Raw genomic sequence first — 25,256 nt, forward strand, 5'->3', positions numbered from 1 at the left:
AATCTCACCCTTATATATATTTTCGGACCTCTTAATGCATTTAATTTTCTTTTTAAGTAATTTCTATACACTGCACGCTCCGCTTTAAAATATTTTTACAGAAAAGAGAAATCCAATAATAAAATTAATGAACGCTTGCTGATTTAAATTTCATAGTGTCTGATTTAGTTGAATATTGTGAAAAATCGTGTATATTGTGCAGTGTGAGAAAGCATTCAATTTTAACAATAATAAAAAAAACAGAATTTAAAAACACATTCGCATTAGAGTGGATAAGATTTAACTCTTATCATAGAATTATCGCGCTTCAGATAAAATGTTGGTAAATCATAATGTATATTGCACATTTAATGACATAATTATCCGTGTGTTCAATATTGTTAAGGATTTCTCCATTAAAGGAAAAATAACATCTTATATTCACGAATATAAATTTGTGTTTAGAGTGTGTCTGTCCGCATACATATGAGTGCTACGTGGACGATAGAGGAGAGACTGGCTGCAGATGTCCTGATGGAAAGATTAAAGGAAGAGACGGCATAACAAGTGAATTTTCTTGTGTGGGTAAGATTTTCAGTTTTGAAATTTATTTGTAACATCCAAATTAATCGCATATCAAATAAAATGAAGGACTTGTTGTAGTCAGAAAGAATTTCTTTCATCACTGAAACAGAAATGTATTTATTAATTAGATTGTAATTGTCCATATTCATATGAATGCTTCCTAAACGACCAAAGACAACGAGATTGTAGATGTCCTAGTGGAACAATTGAACTGACTGAAAACGGTGAAAATGCTTGCTACAGTAAGTATTTACTTTCAGAAATTTTATTCCACTGCCATATATTTTCATATGCAAAAAAAAAAAAAAAAAAAAAAAAAATTCTAACTAGTACTGATGTCATTTATTAATCAAAACAAATGCCTTTATCATTCAAATAAACTGCATATAAGTTTGTATCTAATAAAGAGGAGAGGTTGTTATTGTTATTTCTTATAGAACTTGCCATGAACAAGCCCGCTGTTACGAAGACAGCGATTTTAAGCCGGTGAGGGAGCGTCTCTTGTTTTTATAGTAGAGCCAAGAGTATGACTTTGCTACTCACGCGTCCTTCATTCGCTTACACAACCCCTTTTTACTGGAGGGTACATCCACGCATCTCACAGATAGAACAACCATGCTCGAACCGGGACTCGAACCCAGGACGCCCAGATGACGGTGAAGACGCGCTTCCCCTATTCCAGGACGCCGACAAGAGAAGATGCTTTTACACAGAATACAATTTGAGGACAAGAACATTGAAGGCCCCCTCAGATTCAAAATAAGCAATATAAAATATTTTTATTCGTCTAAGTAAATCTGTAGTATGAAATATTCGCAAGGAAGAAATAAAAGTTAAGGTTTTATTTGATAATTATTTTAATACTTCATATGTTTCACAAACTGAATCAAATCTTTATAACGATAAAAGTTTGAATTATTTTTGTTCAAATGCTCTTTGGTATAAAACAGCAAATCATATTGTCTGCATGACCTTCATCCACGTGTGCTAAAATTGTGTTTAATGTTGAAGCAAGCATTTAACAAGGTAGATGTGTTGCTCAAAACAAATGACTAAAGTTAAAAAGCATTTAGAAACATTTCTCTTGACAGGATCAATATTTTTTGATATTTTAATAATACATTTTACTTCAGCCGATGACCTGGCCTAGGGGTTGCACGTCTTCCCCATGATCTGAATGTCCAGCTTTCGAGTCCTGGTTCTAGCATGGTTGTTCTATTTCCTGTATTATTTCTGTGAGGTGTGTGAAAGAGCCTCCATGGGGGTTGTGCAAGTGAATGTGCAATGTTTGAATAAAATACACCCAGTAAAAAGGGTTGTGACGCATGAGCAGCTAAGACATACTCTTGGCATAGATGGCGCCACTGAAGTGCAGGAGATGCTCTCTCTGCTTAAGATCTGTTCTCCAAAAATTTAAAAGTATATTTTGATTTCCTATTATCAATGGAATTTCAAAACAAATGTTTATTTGAAATGCAAGGCATTTCGATATTTCTTTTGCAAGTAATGTGTGTTTCGGTTATTTTAGTTAGAACAGTAAAGTACATTTTCTTGCCATGCAAGAATTTATGATGTTTAGTATAAGATATTTAATGATACTTATGACTCTTTTTTTATCATCAAAATATCTCAAGAACTATTCAAAACTTTTATAGAAATCAGGATTCAAATCCTTAATAAGATATTCGTACTTCAAAACAAAGTTGTCTTTCTAAACCAAAAAATAGTGAATGCTGAATGTTGACAATTATTTATAGTCTCTGTAATTTATTTGTTTCTTTTCTTCAGATTGCAATTGCTCACAAACCTACGAGTGCTTCTTAAACGATCAAAGACAAGTTGATTGCAGATGTCCGGAGGGAAAAATCGAAAAAGATGACAACGGTCAAAAATTTTGCCTTGGTATGTGTTTTCTTTTAGAATGTATTTTTCTATTACAAGAATTTAAAGTGTTTAAAATATCACTGAACGGATTTGCTTTTGAATGAAAAACACTAATCACCTATATTTCTGGAAAAATACAAAAATTCCTATTGTCGATAAACATATGGAAACGTGAACTGAAACTCATCTTTTTTTATTAACCAGATTATCTATATACAATATATAAAACACTAACGTACGTGGCACAGAAATCGAGATTATTACTAATTCTCGAATGGCAACAATTAAACATAAACAAATCTCGTTGGTAGACTGCTTTATTCATAGAACATTTTTGCAGCTGTACTGAATCAAAAGCTTTCTTTAGTTAATTAATGGAACTACAAAATATTATTAGAAGTGTTCTGAAGATAGTTTGTCATATCACTTAAAAGACATATAGTCAGAGGAAAGAAGATATATATAAACAAGAAAGAAGTTTTAAATAAAAATTTCAATCAAACGCAAAAATAGGCTTAACAGTTATCAGATAAGTAATCGTGGTAAGAGTTACGATTAATGTACGGTTTCTCGCCAAGCACATCAAAATTGTGCCAAATCGTACAAAAACTTTTTAAAAATCTGTAATCCCGGATGTATACCAGAAATGTTCACAATCAGCTTTTAAATTTGCTAAAAGCCGATTGTGAACATTTCTGGTATACATCCGGGATTGCAGATTTTTAAAAAGTTTTTGTACGATTTTGTGATGATTACATTTGGTGAGAAATCACTAAAAAAATTTTCAGTTTTGGCGTCCTGTATTAACCTTAAACCGAGCCGTACTTCGTATAACTTGCCATCCGAAGTTGATACTCATATCTTATAAAAAGTCCGTTTTGTTTTATTTTAAGACTTATAAAAATAGTCTTTTTAATGGCATAAATTTCATTTTCGTACATTTTTCATTTAACTTTAATAATATTTCTAATTAAATTTGATACACTATCGGAAACAATGTTTTTTTGGGGATCCAGACTCTCCCTAACAACATTGAAACACGTGCTTTTGCCAATCATTGAGTTTTTAGTAGGATTTTCACTTCCGCTTTCATTTAATAATACATACACTTTGTAAATTGCAGTAAATTGTTTTAATTGAATTCTTGTGCTTCAGTCGTATTAAATAACTATTTTAAATGTTCTTTTAAAGAAATGCATTCTATATTAATAATTTACAGCCTAATAAGTTAATAATCCGGGCGAAAAAACTGATCACCAAAGGAACTAATTCATTATAAGACTTTCAGATATTTTTATGAATTTTAGGGAGTATAATGTATATTAAATCTTTTTCAAATACACGCATTTTTTTTTAGGCTTACTAAACATCGCATTTCATTCCGCTAATTGCGTAACTCTAAGTGTGCAATGGAAACTGTCAGGATTAGTAGTTCTTTGCAATTTACTTTACCAAAAAGGTGTCTCAGAACAATTCGAAATGGCTCAGAAAAACTTGATGATCCAAAAATGAAGTTTATAGCAGAAATATTTCATTCACAATTAACTGAAAAGATTTAAATCCCCATTTCATTTGAGGACACGGTTATTATGCTATTTTTTTTTATCCAATCCTAACTCCGTGCACCTACAGTGGAAGAACTGATGAAAATGATTTATTATCATTAATTTTTTTCCTTAGTTATATGATTCAATGCGCATACTGTGATATCTACCAGTGGAAATTCCTTGCAATTCTACTTCAAAAGAATTTGTTCGCAATATTCTCATCTTGACGTGATTGATTTTAACTCAAAATTATATAATGATATAAAAATGTTATTTATCTGATTATATTTTGTTTGCAGTTTGCTAAAAATTTTATTTAACTGCTCATCTCCTTTGTGGTTTTTTTTTTAACTGAGCCATTTTTTAATGTCTAAGTTTCTACAAACATTCATTAGAAAGCGAGACAATTGACATTGATTTATTTAAGAGAACGCTTCAGTTTAGAAGAGCTCTATAGCAAAGAAATATTTATTTGCAACCTTAAAAAAGCTCCAATCTGTGTAGTATCCACAGCATTAGAAATAAATAATATTTACTGTAAAAAGAATCAGTTATCTCTTTTCTTCTGCGAGTAACTGATAAGAAATATCAGTTACTCTCGATACATCTTACAGTAGAACAACTTTTTCTCTTTTAATTTCTTTTCTTCTGTTATCTTAGAGTATCTTTAAATAAACTGAAAAATTTAAAAATGACGATTTCGTTTATCAATCTAATAACTGTAATCTTACTTTCTTGATTTTAATATTTGGAAGAAGTACGTAATTTATTATTAAAGGTGTGAACTATTATTTAAATTTAATAATACTCTGTAAATTCACTAATTAGAAGAACACAAAATATTACTAAAGTTAAACTGCTTGCGAACAAAATTGGCAGCATTTTTGTTTTTTCCCACTTTTATTTAAGTTGATTGTTTTCATGTTTGCAAAATTGGAACCTCTAGAAGATTTAAATTTTTTGATTGATCAAATCGCAAAATCTCGATGGTTCATAAACGATACATATTGTTACGAAATTGTTATTGTTCGTTTGGATAGTGGGAGTTATATGGTGTGGAGAACGCTCAATCAGCAGTAGAAAAAAAAACAACGACGTTTATTTACACGAAGGCACACACGACAGCACAAAGACGACAACTATATACAGCACAGAGAAGACAATTATCTTCGGCCGCGAGACATGCAAACAGCAGCACACAACAAGACTCTAATGCAGACAGTAGCGCACAGCTTAGTTCAGCACTAGCTTGACTCCGTCGCTGCTCTGCTAATCCCTGGAAAACCAGTTCTCCACTGTCGATTCCGACTACTCTACTCTGGCAGCTGCGACTGTCTCCTTTTATAGGTCTCAGGAGGCGGGGCTAGAAGCCTCTCAACCAATCAAGAACGTTCGAGGCGTATCTCGGTTCCTACGGATCGGGAAAATTCTCAATGTTTCGGGCATAATCTATTTTGGTGCCAAAGTCGCCAAATTCGTCGCCAAGTCGCCAAATGGTTGCCAAGTTTGTCGCCAAGCTCTGGAACCTCTGACACGACACCGGACTCCGTCCAATACAGATGACTGTAAAACATTCTTTCCGATGGTGGAATAAACTATGCTGGGAAGCAGCATTACAGATTCGTAACAATATTGATTTTAACATACAAAAGTTACAGAGCGTTACCACTTAAAATGACATAATTTTATCATATTTTACGCAATTTTATGTCAAATATATATTTTGATTTTATCGTGATATATTTTAAGTTGTGATATATTGCTTATTAAATTTACCGTGTTCATTTGTTACTTACCCTCCTATAAATTTAACTTGTTTACTAGCCTAGAAATTTAATTTGTACATAAAAACATTGGTATCAATAAAAAGATAATATTTTGGACTTCAATTTGATATTAAAATCCTTTTCGTGCGATTATATTGTTGGAAGTTATCGCGAAACATCGCTTAAATTTCGTCTAATTTTAAATTAATTAAAATTCTAATAATTAATTTTAAAAAATCGCTCCGAAGTGCACATTCCTTGCCTCCAAGGTATGCACGTGCTAAATTTGGTAGCTATAGGTCAAATGGTCTGGCCTGTAGAGCGCCAACACACACACACACACACACACACATTAAGCTTTAATATAAGTATATATATTTTTTACATATATTATTTGTCATATATTATCGTGATATACTTTCTATCTATACTATATATTATTTTAAATGAGGAATATTACTTTTACATTCTAGAAATAAAAGTTAACATATCTGTAAATTTAACTATCGACACCAAGTTTTATTTTTCTTTTTACTAAAAAAAGAGGGGAATTGGGATTTTAGAGAGATAAAACAGAAGAAATGTGATGGCGAACTGCTTTAGCAATCATAATCATAATTTTCTTCCAACATTCCTAAAGGGATAAAACGAAACCACTATGTTCAGTGAAGAAAGTCTTACTTGTGTAGGTAATTTTTCATTGAGTAAATGCATCAATATATAAAAAGATAATATGAAATATCTTTGTTGAATGAGTTAAATTGGTTTACCTGGTTTAGCACCCTGCTTTGAAGCTAAAATAGTGGATTTTTAGGAAAAACCTCTCAATTTTAATCAGTGATTACATGAAGGTTTTGTCAGATGGAAAGAGGATAATATTAAAATTTAATACAGTATTACTTATAAATGAATCTTCTTTGTGTATTTCGTACAGATTGCATCTGTCACGCATCACAAGATTGCTTCCTGAATGAACTTGGCTTTCCTGATTGCAGATGTCCTCATGGACAAGTTGAAAATGAAGTATATGGTATAAAATATTGTATCGGTAAGTAATCATTTTTGACAAAATTATATGCATGAGTGGGATAGTAAAAATATAATTGCAGCCTTCTAATTAATATTTCATATAATTTTTAAAAGTTCTCATTCCTTAATCATAAAATTAAAAAAACATAATAATAAATCTTTTTATGCTGCACTTTTCACAATAAAAATATTTTTTTCACTTATTTTATTAATTTTTAGTTGATCATTTGTTTATTTTAATTGAAATTATTGTTAATTAGTGAAATTTAAATACGAATTTTATGCAGATTGCAATTGTCATCCGACACAAGAATGCTTCATAAACGAACGGGGAATAGCAGACTGTAAGTGTTCCTCTGGAAAAATTGAAATAGATGTCAATGGTATTAAAATATGCGTAGGTAAGCAATATTTAAAAAAATAATTTCATTAAAAATTTTCATCGATAATATGCAACAAACATAAAAATAATCATTTCATTTGAGATAAGTTCATTATAAAATTTTTTGTTACACAAGAAAATTATTTTTTCTAAAAATATAAGAAACTTACAATCTTTACAATGCTTTGAAAGAAAAAAATAAATATTTGTTCAATTTAATATCTCTGGATAAGAAAAAAAAGTTATGAATTTTAGGAAAGTTTTTTTTTTACAATTATGGGGAATAAATAAAATCTATTTTAATCAATTTAATCAAAATAAACGATAAAAGTATTGAAGAAAAAATTTATTTATTTTCTACAAGAATTCATTGATCAATTTTATTGCATAATAACATTTTACTTGAAAGATTGGTTTATACTTTTTATATAATGTAATAAAAGCAGTTTATAGTCGAAATATTTTATTGTTATTTTATTTTAGACTATGAAATATTTACGTGGTTGATAAATTATCAATAAATGATACACGGCTAAAATTACCAATAAAAGATAAAAGGATAAAATTACCATTAAATGATAAAAGGATAAAATTACCAATAAATGATCACTCTTTTCGAAAATTTGAATCTATTATATTTCCCAAAAACTTCTAATAATCTTATTTTAAAATCAAAATTCTTTGTTGATTTTTATTAATGATGTTTGAATGATGAATTACATTTAGACATTCGAAATATATGCTTGAAATTTAATATTCCCATTTTCTTATATTTTTGATACAATTCAGAAATCATATCTCATGTTCGAAATCACAAATGTTTTAATTTTTGTTTTTCAAATGTAAGTAAAAAAATATAATTCGAATAGTAACTATTAATACTACTCCATTGTAATTGAAAAAGCTTTAAACTGGCTATGTAGTGTAACTGACTTCGTACCAACCTTCAGTATCTTATGCTTGTTGAAATCTCAATACATTATATTGATACGTCTGTCCATGTAGCTAGAGAAGTTAATAATGAAATTTTTAAACTAAATAATATCATGTATTAATGACTCCTCCCGGATAATCTCACAATATTTGTGCATCATTTTTGTTTAGATTGCGACTGTGGAGATGGAATCTGTGTCCTAGATGCTAATAATATAAAGAAATGCCACTGCGGTTTGAAACAAGTAAAAGCTATCGATGGAAAATGCTATGGTAAGTAATAATGTATTTAAACAAGATTCTACGTAGGCAATTTTGTTATTTATGATAACTTTTTTGAATGTTAGAAATGAGCACGTTTAATTTATACGTATAATTTGCACGCATAATTTATATGTATAGCTTACATGTATAGTTCATATATATGACTTTTAATGGCCTTGAAATAACCATTAAAAGTCAATTGCATAAGTTTGCATAAAATGTTTGGTATTGGAAATACAAGAAAAAATTATGATTTAAAAAAAAGTTTATTTAATTTGCATAAATTAAATCCACTAAATTGAATCGTTAACTTTAATCAGTTTTCTATCTCTCATTTCTATTTTTCTCATTTGTCTATCTCTTAGCCTTTTCTGTTTCCCCACAATCATTTTTTTCATTATTTTATTTTATGTTCTATCATGTAAGTTAAGAATCCGTAGACTGATTGAGCTGTTTTAGGATTAAGTGTATTGTTATATCACATTATAGCGTCTATGGCTGATGTAATTTCATTCAATAAGTTTGAGAAACGATATCTCGACGCATGTTTGGCACACTGGGAAGAGGATTAAGGAGTTGTTGAGTATGAAATGTATTTATATCTTCTTCTCAATCAATATATACTCTAAAATAAACGCTAGTAGTTAATCTGAAAAAGCCTTTTCTCCCATCTTTAATGCAAAAGTTAATGTCTAAACATATTGTTAAGGTATCCTTCGGGGGTCCTTTCGCGGATTTGTAGGTCGATGAAGAAAAGTCCTTTTGAAGAAAATAACGACGACCTTTATTAAGGGCGAAGACACTAATGCAAAAACAATAAATATACAGCCGAGACGAACACAAGCAACACACAGCAGCACGTTACGAAAACAGTAGCGCACAAGTAGTAATCGGTAGTAAAAATAACCACAGTACACAAAGAGGCTAGACAAAATTCAGCAGGAAGAGGGAATCTGCGTTATTTTGCTCTCCGATCTCTTCAAACGTCTGCAATTCTCCATTGTCTCCTCACTTTAACTATATCCAACCACATACTCACTACTACACGACTGCCTACTAGACATAACGATTGCTCTTCGCTGGACTGATCCAACTATTCGTCGTAGACTCTTTCCACTATTACAACTCATTTCACGACTGACTGCGGTCAGAGAAGGTCCTGGAAATATAAAGAGTACCTCGGTTCCTATTGGCTCAGTCGCTTAAATTCTGGAAGTTTCCAGTACTATCTATTTTGTCGCCAAGTTCTGGGATCACTGCCGACACCCGAACGGCATCCATTGTCTTTCCAGTGATTGAATTAACCATACTGGGAAGCAACATTACAGATTTGTAACAATATTGAGAAAGTGGTACAAAATGTTTTCCTTGAAATCTGTTAAAGTTTCGTATTGTCTTGAAAAAGCATCTTTTTTACGGATCTCTAAAGAGCCAAATGCTTTATGAATCGAGGTTTGAGGATTCCGAAATCTAGACATGATAACTTCCCTGATATGTTTTCGTATAATGTAATAAATGTATTTTTTGTATTATGAATAGCATGCCAAAAGCAAACGACAGTTACGTGAGAGCCTAATAACTTACAATCTTTAGCATGTTGTCAAAAACTATTTAAACGCAACTACCAGAAAGCCAAATTCGTATATTGGACACACGTTTTTCTTCCAGTACTATCTTTTTTTTTTAAGTTTTAAAACAAAATTTAACACAGAAATACAATTGTAGCCACACGATTACATACAAATTACATTTGTTTATGTCACTGTATTTTTGAATTATTATGTTGACATGCTTAGGAATGTACGTACTGGTAGACGGTCAATATCATGATGGATTTGGATCCAAATTTACTAGATATATTCATTTTGGATATTAATAAATGTGTTCCAAATTTCATCCATCAGACTCCATTCGTTTTGTAGTTATCGGCTTACTTTATATTCGGAAGGTCGATCTTTAAATGGATTTTGTTCAATATTCAATGAAAAGCTACAAATTTGGTATAATGACCACATACCGAATTTTATCTTTCATCAATCCAACCATTTTTAGAATATCATGTTCGTAGACAGACTGATAAACATACTTCTAAAAATATATTCACGTTTTCGAACTCAGGTAGGTCTGAAATGGAAATTCCTGAAAATGTCGAGTTGAAATTAAATTTTTTAAATCTGAATCGCTTCATTAAGACACATTCCAAATATTTCGATAAATTCTAGAGGACTGTGAAATTGACATATTTTAATTTTGCTTACATTTTACACAGCCACATTGATTCTGATTCAACAGAATTTTTTTGCATGATGTATTTTTTACTAAAGACTGAAGATCTCAGAACAGGACGACAATTTTTTTATATATTTTGTTTTGAAAGAAAAAAATACAGAGAAAGGAAATCAGTGAAGAAAAAATATTGATTTATTTAGAGAATGTAAAAGGATGTTTTGCCTTGCGCATTTCTTCACTCACCCACAAAAGACCTCTAATCAAACGCCTGAAACAGCATGATGGGCATATTCAAAGTTATCAAAGCAGTCGTGCCGAAAGAACCTAAATTCTTCTTTCCACAGAAAAATTTGTTTCATAGATTTTTCGAATCACGCCTTTCGTCAAGTACCCTATTTTTGGCACATGTAATGAAAAGATGGGCGAGTTTTCCTAGACACCTCCCATCTATAAGAAAATCAACGCAAAATAGATATATTTATATGTTGTTGTTGCTTATGGCACTTAGCATACACAAGCCCACTGACGAGGTCAAAGATTTTATGCCTAGTTTTAGAGCCTCTTGTTTCAGTAGAGCGATCTAGGGCCAAGAGTACCTTTGATCCAGTACCTCCAGTGGAATTGCCTCGACCTGGAGGACTTCGTGGCTACAAAAGATTTATACATGCACCAGTCACCATGTACACGGCGAGTCTTCATCCAGTGGAGTTTGAACTTACAACCCAAGGGATGCGAATTCAACGCCCTACCAGTCAGGCTCTCCCGGCCCTTCTGCTTTGTTTTTCCAATAAATGAATTACGACTATTTCCAATAAATGAATTAGGGGTATTGTCTCGACTTAGAGGACTTCGTGGCTACAAAAGAATTATACATGCACCAGTCACCATGTACACGGTGAGTCTTCGGGCAGCGGCGTTCGAACTCACAACCCAAGAGATGCGAATTCAACGCCCTACCAGTCAAGCTATCCCGGCCTTTCTGCTTTGTTTTTCTAACAAATGAATTACAAAATCAGCTATTCTTTCCATTAATTCTATGGTTACAGAAAGACTCAAAACTCCTGCTCAACGAAGCAAGCTACGGCGAGTACTTCAGATACCTGCGAAATACTTTCTTTCATTCATTATGATTGATTAAATGCTCGAAGCACGTTGTTTGTTCGTCAGAGATACTCACCCAGATGGACTCGAGGAACGAAGAGTTTTTTCTGAGAATTCTTAGATGTTTGAGCATACATTTACTTAACAGACATAAGGTAAATGGGAACCTCTCTTATATATCAACCTCTTTTGAGAGTATAGGGATTGCTTCTTATCTTTGAATATAAAATTCGAATGTATCAATTTTCTGAATTATATGAACTTAAAATATCTAATAGTGTAAATTTTTTGGAGACTCTTCCAGTAGTAAGGTAGTATTCCAAGCAACCCTCAAAACTATCTTTCCACACTTAATTTCGTTATTAATTTTTGAATCAATACGCATGCATTAGGAATGAACTTTTGGTTGGAGGATTTTTAATTAGAGTTGAAGAGAAAAAGCAACAATATAGATTATTTAATTGTTATCATATAATAATGATCAATTTATGATATTTCGTCATTAATATTTCTTCTTAGATTGTGACTGTGGAGTAGGAATTTGCAATCTGAATGATAACAACAAAAAGAACTGCCTCTGTGGATCAGGACAAGCAAAAGGAGAAAATGGAAAATGTTATGGTAAGATAAATAAATATCTACTTAAAATGTATATTATTATGGGAAAATAAGTCTTTTCATCTTTATGTCTTGGAATTTTTCTGTATAGTGATTTAGAGCTCATTGGCATGACAAGAATATTCTGGAAGAAGGTAAGAATCTCTCTATGCGTTATATGTATTTTTTTACCTAATTTTTCTAGCACTTTTGACACGTGTCATCTTTGAAAGACAAAGCTGGAAACACAGTTCTTCCCTTGTTCCTTATATTTTAATGATTAAGATCAATTCATTTGTGCCACTGCTGAAATCATCAATATATGACTCTGCCCGACATTTGATTTGGAAATGTGGAGAAACTTTACATGGTATTCCAATAATTTCCAAACATACCTGGAAATATATCAGTGTGGTTGTTGCCACACATTTTGGTTGCTTTATTACATAACCTGAAACATTCAAGGTTAAAATTCTATAGATATAAATAATTGAATAATATGATGAATAAAAATCTGGAATAATTACCAAGGCTAATTAGATCAAGGATATAAAGTTTGTAATATACTTAGAAAGTTCTTTTGTGGTTGCCAAATAAATAATGAACAATATTACCAATATCTAATTGGTACTTATCTTAAAATATTATCTACTTGAATGTAAATATGAAGTAATGACTTCAATACAATAAAGAAAATATGACTTTTCTTCTGGGGTCAAACCGAAAGTACATAATAAGATTTTTAGACATTGGTATTAGCAATTGGTTGGTTTTCCGGTGATCGAAATTTAAAGACTATATTCAAATTTTACTTCAGTTTTTTTCCTTCCAATTATATCTGAATTCTATTTCAAACTTACACAAGGACCATTTTGTGATAGACTTTCAGATTTTCATTCATAGTCGGATCGTGTCAAGAACTCAACAACAGATTCAATACGCTCTATATACACGGATGATTTATTCTCTTAATCACACCCCCGGGGGGCACCTCGAAATGAGAATGAGATGTTTCCGGCATGGTGGTTGGATCTCGCCACCCTGGAGGGTACACTAATAGGTGAGGGATCTGACTCCTCCCATCGATGATGGGACGTACTTTCTTCGGGGAGGGTTGTACCGAGGCCGGTGACGGCTCTTAGGACTCAACCACAGTTCCCGCCAATGTTGCTGCTGCGGCGGTCCGGTCATTCAGTTTTATGATTTAAATCCGTGTGCCTTCGTGGCGGGTCGGAGAGTTAGATGGTTGACTTATTCTCTTAATCAAGGCTTGAATTCTGACTCTTCCTATTCCGAAGCCGAGGCCACCGTTCTATGAGAGAATCCTTTGCCTTTGTAATTTCCAGTCGTCATAGACCTATGGTTAGGATTGGCCTTTGAATTCATGATTCCCCAATCGTGAAACAAAAACTCAACCATTTGGCTGCACAGCCTCTATCATTAAGCCTGAAACAGAGTTTTAGGAATACGAACGTTTGAAAAATCTTGAATTTTATGATCTGCTTTCTAATTTTGTAACCTAATTTGAAAGCACATTTATGATAAACTTTTACGTTGCAGAATGCGACTGTGGTGTGTACGGAATATGTGAACTTCATGCGAGTGGTAAGAGATGCAGTTGTGCTCCTTTAACACTTGAGTTAAACGGAAAATGCATTGGTATGTATATCACTTTCACTCAAAAAGTATGCATATATCATCATGAAGAGATTTTAAACATAATTTGGAATTATATATTTTTGATTCTCAATGTATTCGTTATATTAATCTATATAAAGATCTTTCTGATTATGTATGTAAAATGACTGGGTTGATTTTAACCAATATTTCCACACTTGTTAAGATAAAGAATTTTGAAACGTTGTTTCAAAATTCATAAAGGTACTTACATATTTAATAAGCTAGAATTTGTTTGGACTAAAGTTTTTCATTTTTCTACTGTTGATTTAAATGAAATTATTTCCAGAAGAAATATTTTTAAAACATTAGCAAGCGCAAAATTTTACAATTTCAATGATATAAAATTCGTTTTTTGAACAATAAATTATTCGCCTGTTATTAATCTAAAAATATTTTATACGCATTAAAATGAATGCTAACTTTGAACTACTCTACCACTACTTCTTAAAATTTCTGTTTTATTTTAATGCATAGCAATTTAGCAAGCTTTTATTTATTTTAATTTACTAATGATTTACCGGCCTAAAATTTGGTGTAAATATATCGTTTGAACTTAGGCAAGCAAAGATCTTGAGAGCTGATGAAACTGATGTTCAACAACAACAATGGCTTTAAACTGTGAAATACTAATAAATTTTTTGACCTTTCTTTCTTGCCGAAATTCGGAAGAAATTGTTCCGGAAAAGTTTAATCCCTCTTAAAATTCAAAATACATTTCTTACACGATAGCGATTTCCTTTTAGTATAATTTTTGTTTCAAATGTTATTAATTCTGTAATTAATTTAACACAGGAATTAATAACATTTATAGATACGCCTCTGCTAGACATCATTAAGACTTTAAACTACTCTATCACTATTTTTAGAATCTCATTTCTTTTAATATATGGAAAAAAGTTTAGTATATTGTAATATCTTTTACAAAAGTAATTTCTACAAAAGTTAAAAATATAACACATGAAAGATTTTTAATCCCTATCAAGGCCAAGTATATCAATTAGTATCGTATTAAAAATCCTTCCTCTGATTACGTTTAAACAAAATAATAACTTTTGACTTAAGTTTTAAATCATGAAAAGGATTTAATCCAATTGATGCCCTGTGTTTGTCGTCTATTAAATTTATTCTACCGGAAGTTTACCGAAGGGAGAACTAAATCCCCGTTGTGAAAGATGAAATAAACTAGAAATAGAAATAAAAAGATGAATAAATATAGATTATGTTCATAGCTTCTAGTAAATAATGCTTTAAGGAATTTTGATCACACAGACCTTTTCCTACTTTTCTTCGGATAAGTCTTAGGCATTGATAGCTTATCATTGCTGATGATAGACCTTAGCAATTTCTTAAAAAGGATGTACAGTTTTTTTTTTCTTTCTCTTTTCACGCTTTTGTTTTAGATTATCATATTTTAGTATTTTGAAAATCGTTTCTTCAGTTTGTAGAAAATGAAAATTTACATGATTTACATGAAATTTACATGATCTAGCATGCATGAGATTTACATGGCATGCTAGCTGCTAAAATAAGGCTACGAGATTACATTTATTTATCTTGTTTAAAGTAATATATTGTTATAAATCTGTAATTTTGTTACCCGGCACGAATAGTGTCATCCTGGAAAAACCGTTAAAACCTTTGTAAGATCTGTCCTGTGCGTGCTGAGCTTGGCGACCATTTGGCGGTTTGGTGATGACAGTGGCGACAAAATTGATCATACTGGAAAATTCGAGAAGTTTCACGATCCATCCAGTAGGAACCGAGATACACACAGAGACGTCCTGATTGGTCTGAAGATTCTAGCCCCAGAACTATAAAAGACGGTCACTCTGAAGCTGTGAAGAAGTCGCGTGTGAGAGGAGTCGGAGTCGCCGACAAGTAAAAGATTTTAGAGGATTAGACAGCAAGCAAGCTGCTGAACTAGCGATTAAATGCGCTGAGTTATTACAATTGAGTGGCGATATTTGTAGAAAAAAATTTCGTAACAATATTAATTTCCTATGTGACTCTGTCTGCACAATTATATGAAGATATGTTATCTATTTCTGCTGAATTATAAACTATATTTCACAGAAACATATATATTATATTACTATTATATAATATATATATATATATATATATAAGTAAATCTTTTTAAATTATGTCTCCGATGATAAAATTTACATAAGAGTTATTTATCGAACGCGAAACATTTTTTTTCCAAGATTAATGTTAAAATATGTTTTACTCAATATTGATTTATTTCTCCCATTTTTTTCAGTTTTATCATATTTAATACTTTAAAGATTAACATTACCAAAATTTTGAATTTTGATATCTTTGAAAATATGAAATCTTTCATTTTATTTTTAATACAAGATACATATAATTCTTATCATTTCATAGAATGTGATTGCGGTTCTCATGGTTTATGTCTTTTTGAATATGGTAGAAAGAAATGCGTTTGCAGTCCTTATTCTGTCGAAATAGATGGAAAATGTATTGGTAAGAAAGATTATTATCATTCTTTTATTTTCATAGATGGCGCAGAATCGCCTTAAGAAATTATTATTGAATTAATAAATTGGTATTGAATTGAATTAATAAATTGAAATTATTGAATTTAAAAATTTTTTTACTAAACGTACCAAGTATGAACTGTATCAATGTCTACATATAGAGACAATTCATTTATTTATTGTACATACAAACAATGTGAATCTAAAATTCTTAAAGAACAGCAGTTCATGTTCAGATGTATAAATGTATCCTTAAAAATTTAAATCATATTCAGAAGAAGAAAATTAAATTTCTTGAAATGATGTCTCATTATAAATCAGTCATATGCTATTATCTAAAACTTTTAGCATCTTATATAAAGGCGAACTTTTGCAATTAGAATTTTATCTTCAAAAATTTATAAAAATCTGAAACATAAAATATATAGCACAAGCGATTAAGTAAAAAATATCCCGTTACATAAATTATATTGCAAAAGATAGTCTACTAAGACCATATTTATCATATTTCTATGAATTTATTATTGCTATTGTATTAAAAGAGGATGTGATACTGTGATTAAAAAGTATCCGAAATCCTTCGTTTAAGATATATCTGTGGTTTACATCGTATGCAAATTTTAATCAAGCATTTTCACGATTTCTATGAACATCTGCTGAAAGTAAGTAATTTTTTTTTTTTTCATTTTATCATCTGAAAATATATTTGCCCCTAAAGAGATCACCTTGTTTATTTTCCGAAATTTATTACTGGGTAAAGACCAGTAATAAATTGTCTCTCATACTTTCCAATGAAGTTCGTAATCATTTGAAAATGCCGATCTTTAGTAAGTCCAGAAATGCCGTGCATGTGACACGGATGAATGCCAGTTACGAAATATAGATCTTATGAATCTAATATTTTTTACAAAGTAATCGTAATAATACGCATTTTAGAAGACTTTTTTTGCTAGTTGAATGACATCAAAATTTAACACACAACTTCAGTTACAAGATAATATACCGAATTCCATTGCCTTTTTTTAGTCATTGCGTTTACATGCATGGAAAATACAAACCGACAGACAATCCTTTCTGGACGGATTTGATTAAGAATATATATATATATATATATATATATATATATATATATATATATATATATATTCTAAAGCTGTGTATGGAATTTTATTAATCAAATTTTTTTGCATTTTGTTGTTATCGAAGTCCATTTGTACTTGAACAACCAGACAGATTTCCTGTGAGTGAATTCCATTAAAAATTTGATGCAAATCGACATATTTGGTCATAATTCCATATATCAAATTTCGGTTTTCTAGCCGAAAGCTTTTTTTTTGAGATATCGATTTCACAGACAGACAGACATATTGACAAAAAATGCGTTTTATAGGCTCAGGGAGTTTTGAAACATGGAAACATTTCTTCTATACTTACTGTATGAAAAAGTAAAATTCCATTAAATTTTGTGTTGACAATGATATTCCTTCTAGTGAAACATTTGAAATGTTAAAGACAACTATTTATCGGGAGCAGCAGCATTTGATTGATATAAACATGCGGATAGAGAATACATCATATCTACTTCGATAAATGATGAAAATGTCAACCAGGTCAGAAAACTGGCGCTTGAGGCTCGCCGTTTTTTATTAACGGATAAGTTCACATGCCATTTGGTTCCTGTCAAGATATTTTTAAAATATCATTTATGGTAACTTTTTAAAAGGCCGTTTCTAAAAACGCCAACGTATTCAAGTCGCCCGTGAATTGTTTTTTCTTCGCGATTCTTTTCTAAAATGTATTTATACAGGTATTGAAGCCTGCATGTATGGTAGTCATACAGGAAAAGTTCTTACATTAAAAGAATGGAACTTAAAATGATAGGCTAAACCGGAAAGCCTAAGTTCAATTTACTCAAATGTCAAGATAGTAATGACTTTTTCTTTAATTGTCGTGGTGTTGTGCCTTATGAATTCCTACCAACTAGACATACAGTTCTTACTTTAAAAGAATGGAACTTAAAATGATAGGCTAAACCGGAAAACCTATGTTCAATTTACTCAAATGTCAAGATAGTAATGACTTTTTCTTTAATTGTCGTGGTGTTGTGCCTTGTGAATTCCTACCAACTAGACATACAGTTCTTACTTTAAAAGAATGGAACTTAAAATGATAGGCAATACCGGAAAACCTATGTTCAATTTACTCAAATGTCAAGATAGTAATGACTTTTCTTTAATTGTCGTGGTGTTGTGCCTTATGAATTCCTACCAACTAGACAGACAGTTCTTACTTTAAAAGAATGGAACTTAAAATGATAGGCTAAACCGGAAAACCTATGTTCAATTTACTCAAATGTCAAGATAGTAATGACTTTTTCTTTAATTGTCGTGGTGTTGTGCCTTATGAATTCCTACCAACTAGACAGACAGTTCTTACTTTAAAAGAATGGAACTTAAAATGATAGGCTAAACCGGAAAACCTATGTTCAATTTACTCAAATGTCAAGATAGTAATGACTTTTTCTTTAATTGTCGTGGTGTTGTGCCTTGTGAATTCCTACCAACTAGACAGACAGTTCTTACTTTAAAAGAATGGAACTTAAAATGATAGGCAATACCGGAAAACCTATGTTCAATTTACTCAAATGTCAAGATAGTAATGACTTTTTCTTTAATTGTCGTGGTGTTGTGCCTTATGAATCTCTACCAACTAGCCAGACAGTTCATAAAATTCACATATTTTGCGCCATTTGAGTAAAACGGTTCTTTATTAATAAGCTTGTAACCACACTTTCAATAAATACGGCTCCACAAGATCTGTATTCATACGACAAGACAACAAATGACTTCTTATTTGCATGATTGAAATTGCACCTTTAAGACCACCATTTTGAGTCCATTTATTTTATAAAAGAAAATTTATTTCGAAATTTAGAGTGGTTTAACACGTTATTTTAAGACGTATTTTGATCATTCAAAAAAGTGTTCGTAGAAATGCATTACAGAATTATTGCATGTAAGTTGATATTGCTACCAGTAGTTTATATCGAATCATAAATATACGATAGAAACAGTTTGTTATGTAAATATTAGTTAAAAATTTCGAGTTTAAATGTGACCAGTTATTCTAGTTTTAAATGTATGTCTCATTTTCCTTTGCTAATTATTCCTTTTTGAGGGGCCACCATTCAAGAATTGGCAGCATAATGATAATATTACCTTTTCTATACATTCTCAATTTTCTGTGAATTTAATCAATAAAATCGTATTCAGCAGCTTTGGGAAGAGTAAAGCATCGTAAGTTCATCTAAATTTAAACAATGTCATGTGTTATACGTTGACGCTTAGGATCATAATCTTATCAGATTTTATAAGAGCTTATGGATTTATATTTGTTGCATATACATTTTCGTAAATTCTGTTAGAACTTGTAGTGTTTTCATGGCTTTAAATTAAAGTTGCTGGTATATGTAGGAGATTATTGTAAATTGAATCAATAAAGTTTTAGAAGTTTCCAATAATTTTTTTCTACAAAAAAAGTTTTTCTTCAATGTTATAGTTTTCGAGGGTTAAAAAACTATTTTTATTATATATACAGCCATACATGTTTATCTTATCATAAATCTTTCCCGGATGGTACGAAGAATATGTATTTCAGAATTTATATTGAAATTAAGTAAAATATCGTTTCTTATGAAAATATAATAATTGGGTTAAATTACTTCTACTTCGATTACATCTACGATTACGGTTATTGCAGAAGACAATACTTCCGATTCTTGAACTGTTTTATTTCGATATAGTTTTGTTTTTTATGAGTACATGTATTAAACATTGCAAATACATTAATATCGGAAAAATAGTACTGAGCTTTTAAAACCGATTCATATTTTAATACAGATTTTACCCTGATTTAAAAAGGTCTTGCAGTTTTGAATAAAATACATTTCTTTCCTTAAATCGTGTGATTTGAATTAATACCATTCAGTCTTGATTATAGAAAAAAACTTCTTAGGAGAATCTTTTGTGTTTCAATAGATAGTGAGCGCAAAAATGAATTCCATTAATTCTTATCAAAAAATATGATGATAAAAGGTGCTTTGATGTCATTAAAACTATGTAAAATTCATTAATAGTTTAATAATAGTTTATATAGCTGTTTGATGACCGATTTCCATTAATACAGTGAAGTAAAATTTATAATTATTCTAAAGAAATCTAGGAACGTAATTATTTGATACATTATCCCTTACACGTCATCCAGACAATTAACAAGTTTTCAAGCTTTGGAAGAAAGTACATAATTTTTGTAAGTTTACTTTATTTAATCTTCTACTCATATTACAAATTATGACTGATAACAAATAGAAAACCTTTTAAATAATTTTTGTTTCTTATTGCACAAAATAAAATATCTTTATATGTCCTGAAAACTGAATAAGAATCAGAATTAAAAATAAATTTTCAGTTTAAAAAAAAATATTTGTGAAATTATTTATTTTCAGTAACTGTTGTACTTTCTGTGCTTATTATTTATATTAATGTTTTATTAAAACTGACTGACGATATTCTTTTTATTCTGTAAGAGAGAATTTTGTTTTACTTTTATTCCATAGTCATTGAATCTAGTACGTCAACTTCTACCACATCAACTACCACAAATTCGTCAGGCTTGCTGACCACAATTCTTTCATCAACGATTCCTGGCAAGTATTTTTTAAAGCATTTTTTTTCTTTTCCTTCATCATCTTTCGAAGATAGCAATCGTTCTAGATTGCAGTTGTGTCTATCTGAAAAACAGAAAAAATTTGTTCTATTTATTTCTAGTTGAACTTCTGCATTATTATTGAGCTGAATAATAAATTGGACATGCATTATTGTTCTAACTTCCATATATAATTAGTACAACCTTACAAATAAATTATCCTTAATTAAATTCTTGTTTTATACTAATTTTAATCTCTGATCAATTCAATTCTCTGATTCAATTAGAAAATGACCTATTATTCTTGATAGAATAGTAATACTTCTGGCAGAATGTATGCTATTTTTGATACAAATGTAATGTGCATTATTGTCGCCCAGAAGTGGAGGTTATATTGGTGACTCTTTGCTTTGATAGTTAGTTTTAAGTTACAAATACAGTTATGGAGTATTTCATGGACATAATGAAAAACTCGCATCCAGTTTATTAATTAGAGTAAGTTTCGTTATGAAATAGTTTACATGATTAATAGTATTTCAACTAGCAATTTAAATATTGCCTTCTATTATATTAAAGCTTGTGAAATTCAATGTGTGGGCTATGTAAAATAAATATGTTTTTTTTCTTATTCTAGATTGTTATTGCGGCCCGAATTCAAAATCTTGCTCCTTGGATTGGGCTGCGAACAAAAATTGTAGTTGTTATTCTGGATATTCACAAGTCAATGGATATTGTGCTGGTAAAATATTCTTTCTTTACCAAATTTACATTTAACAGCTATTTCAATACTTGTAACTCTTATAATTTTAAACGAGCAATTCTTTTATATATATATATAAATTTATTTCGTGTATCTCGAAAATGGTTTTAAAGGTTTAGATTAAATTTTATATTTAGATAGGGTTTTCATTTTAAATTTATCTGTATAGGTATCTTTCCCGAAAAATCACGATTTTACATGCAAGAAAATTTTTTTATGCAACTAAATATTGACATTCGGCTATACATGACTTGCATAAGCGTATCAGATATGGGGTAGTGGTTAGGGTTTCAGACTGCATTTTTCTCATGTTTGATCCCGCGTTAATTCAATTAGATTTCGATTATGACTATAAACGAGCCATAGGATAGGATTTCATTTACAGTTTAACAGAAAAAAAAATGCCAAACAAAGCTTGGACACCCAGGTATTTGCTTAAAAGTCAACTGATAGCAGATGTTGGTTTTCATAAGTAAATAGAACTTATTTCTAGAATTTTAAATTACAATATTCTTTAATAATAAGAATTACCTCGTGGAGTTAAATTCTAACTTGCAATTTTTTTACAAATGTATTGAATTTATGATATGTGATATTGCTTGCGTCGGATGACACATGTTTGAAGACATTTTGACATAAGCAAGATAATTAAGATATTTAAGAATGAAATACCTTTTAGATAATCTTCATCTGAAAATAACTATATATTTTAAATGAAAAAAATGAGATAACTTTAATTAATACCTTACGGTAATTAAATTTATATCTAAAACTTGTTAAAACCAGACAAATTAATAAAGGTTTTAGACTTCTAAAATTACTTATCATCATTTACTTAATTTATTTTTATTGTGAGTACTGCAGTTACTATTAAAAATAGTGTACGTATATATATGTATGTATCGATTCAAAGCAACATTTCAATGAATCATGCAGATAATTTATTTTATAAATATTATTGAATAAAAGCAAATTTCGAAATGAAATTTAACTGAAATTCAACTTAAATAATGCATGATTATCCGATGCAAATTTGTTAATTTTATGTGCATAGAATTGTTGGAAATATTAGTTTTAAGTAGCTCGTTTCAAAATTGCTTTGAATAAATTAAGCTTTAAAATATTTTTATAATTAATTTTTAGAATGCAATTGTGGTCCTTATGGCACATGTAGCTTTGAATTTGGACAGAAAAAGTGCATTTGTAAACCATCTGCAATTGAAAAGAATGGATTGTGCGTTGGTAAGAAAATAAACTATCATTATTCAAGTTTCTGATTCTATAATATCATAACAAGTTCTGCTTTTATAAGAAAGGTCATTGCTATTCATATCAAAAACAACTATTTTATTTCATTGATTTTCTTAGTTATAGAAAGTACTTCGTCAACGAATACGACTGATTCAACCGTCAGGGTGTCTACGTTTCTGTCTTCAACTGTACGGGGTGTTTATCTGAAACATAAATAATTTTCTTTCAAGTATTCATGAAGAAAAAGTGCCTTGTATAATTCGAAATCACGTGTTATTTATTCCATTGTCACATTTCTTCTATATAAGAAGCGAAACAACTTTTCAATCTCCTATTTTCATATTTAATTACGAATCGAACCAGAATAAGAATTTATAATCAGTTTTTAACTCTCCTTGTGCAATCATATATCTGACTAAATTACTTGATACAGAACAAAATTTATATATATATATATATATATATATATATATATATATATATATATATATATATATATATATATATATATATATATATACGAGCAAATCAACACAGAACAAGAGCGAAAATGAGGAAAAGCTAATGAAAGATTTATACCCGTCATTACATGCTGTGAGATTTTGATAGGGAATTCTTTACACGTGTCGATATTCCTAAGGGAATTATAGAGATCTTTTAAAAGAATGTCTTAGTTCGACACATTTTTATCCCTTCACTCCGAGTGTGGGAACTTGTCGATGTCAGCAATCTTACAGAGCTTCCGTTGCATTAATTAAATAAGAAAGGTGGAATTGATTCGGGGAATAAGAGAATATTTTGGAATGAAGTTAATATGGGCTGAATTAAAATAAAACTTTGGAAATTAATTAGAATTAAATTAAATTCTGTAAATTTAGAATACAAATAATATTTTTATACGATTAGTGATAAATTAGATGTTCTACAAATTCTCATTTGGAATAATTTATTATTAATTAAAAGTAAAAAAAAAAAACTTCCCTAATTATTAGGTTCTGATATAGATTAAAGGATATGTGGCTCTCATCTTGTAAGTTATAGATATGACTAAGGTAACAGATATAAAGCTTGAATTCTCTGTTATTAATAGTTTTTTTTAATTTTACTTTTCTAAAACTTTTGAGAATTTGAATTGATTTTCAGAAAAATTAAAATTTGATTCGTGAACTGTTTACTTCGTGAAGATTGAAATTCCATTTACCTTTAAGAGAAAGTTTTGGGCATCTTTTAAATACAATGGGTCAATCTGTTTTCTCTTAATGCAATTCTCTTTGTAAGGGCACCAATGAAATATCAAATAAATGAGAGTAATATAACCATTCTTATTTTAAATTAAATGTGAATAGTTATGATGATATTAAAAAAAATCTTCATTAAATAATGCCAACTACCCTCTTTAAATTTTAAAATAGAAATATTGTTTCCAATTTTTATTTTTTAATTTTAGATTTGCAGCGTATATTAAAATAATATAAACAGTAAAAGCAATTCAATCATTTTCTCTATTTCTGATGTGTTTCATATTATTGAAAGTTAATTTATTTATTTATATTGGAAATTATTTAGATGTGAAAAATTCCAAAAATTTAGAAACTTTGGAAATGCTATCAAAATTTCAAAGAATTCAAAAGTTTTATCCCACCTCTTTAAAACGTGAAACACACTAGAATAAAAAAGTTCCAGAATCTATATAGAATAACAATATGCCAGTGCTACAAAAATTAATAGATTTTTTTATAAGTAGTGGCATCAAATCTTTTATATATATTAACTTCAAACGCTTACAGAAAATTAATCATATACAATTGGCGAGCGTTAAAATTTTTATCAGATTCAGTAGTACATTATGTTTCTTCACTTCATTGTATTTTGTAAAAATAGAAATAAATAAAATTAACTCTTTATCTACTGATGGTATTTATAAGTATCGCCCAATTTAAAATTACATAAAATAACCATTTTTACAAATATTCAGAAGGTATTTAGGAGAACACTCTTTTAATTTTACTTTTAATGGATAGATGGCAGCACGGGTTCTATGTTGCTTATTTTCGCAGGGAAAGT

At 30.0% G+C, this 25,256-nt stretch overlaps 1 protein-coding gene across 2 annotated transcripts in view; it reads left to right on the plus strand.

Moving 5' to 3' along the window:
• LOC129975616 (neurogenic locus Notch protein-like) overlaps positions 1–25,256 on the plus strand; it is a 46,352-nt gene that overhangs the window by 5,380 nt on the left and 15,716 nt on the right. Inside the window, exons 5-16 of one of the 2 annotated variants that reach the window (XM_056088693.1) lie at positions 445–564; positions 693–806; positions 2,353–2,466; positions 6,696–6,809; positions 7,078–7,191; positions 8,277–8,378; positions 12,219–12,320; positions 13,857–13,955; positions 16,365–16,463; positions 21,093–21,182; positions 21,816–21,920; positions 23,085–23,183. In XM_056088693.1, the coding sequence (XP_055944668.1) occupies positions 445–564; positions 693–806; positions 2,353–2,466; positions 6,696–6,809; positions 7,078–7,191; positions 8,277–8,378; positions 12,219–12,320; positions 13,857–13,955; positions 16,365–16,463; positions 21,093–21,182; positions 21,816–21,920; positions 23,085–23,183 (1,272 nt within the window). The remainder of the gene's footprint in view (positions 1–444; positions 565–692; positions 807–2,352; positions 2,467–6,695; positions 6,810–7,077; positions 7,192–8,276; positions 8,379–12,218; positions 12,321–13,856; positions 13,956–16,364; positions 16,464–21,092; positions 21,183–21,815; positions 21,921–23,084; positions 23,184–25,256) is intronic. The other variant, XM_056088694.1, reaches the window with a different exon arrangement.

This window comes from Argiope bruennichi, chromosome 7 (genome assembly GCF_947563725.1).
Source record: "Argiope bruennichi chromosome 7, qqArgBrue1.1, whole genome shotgun sequence".
In the NCBI taxonomy this organism is placed as follows: Eukaryota; Metazoa; Arthropoda; class Arachnida; order Araneae; family Araneidae; genus Argiope; species Argiope bruennichi.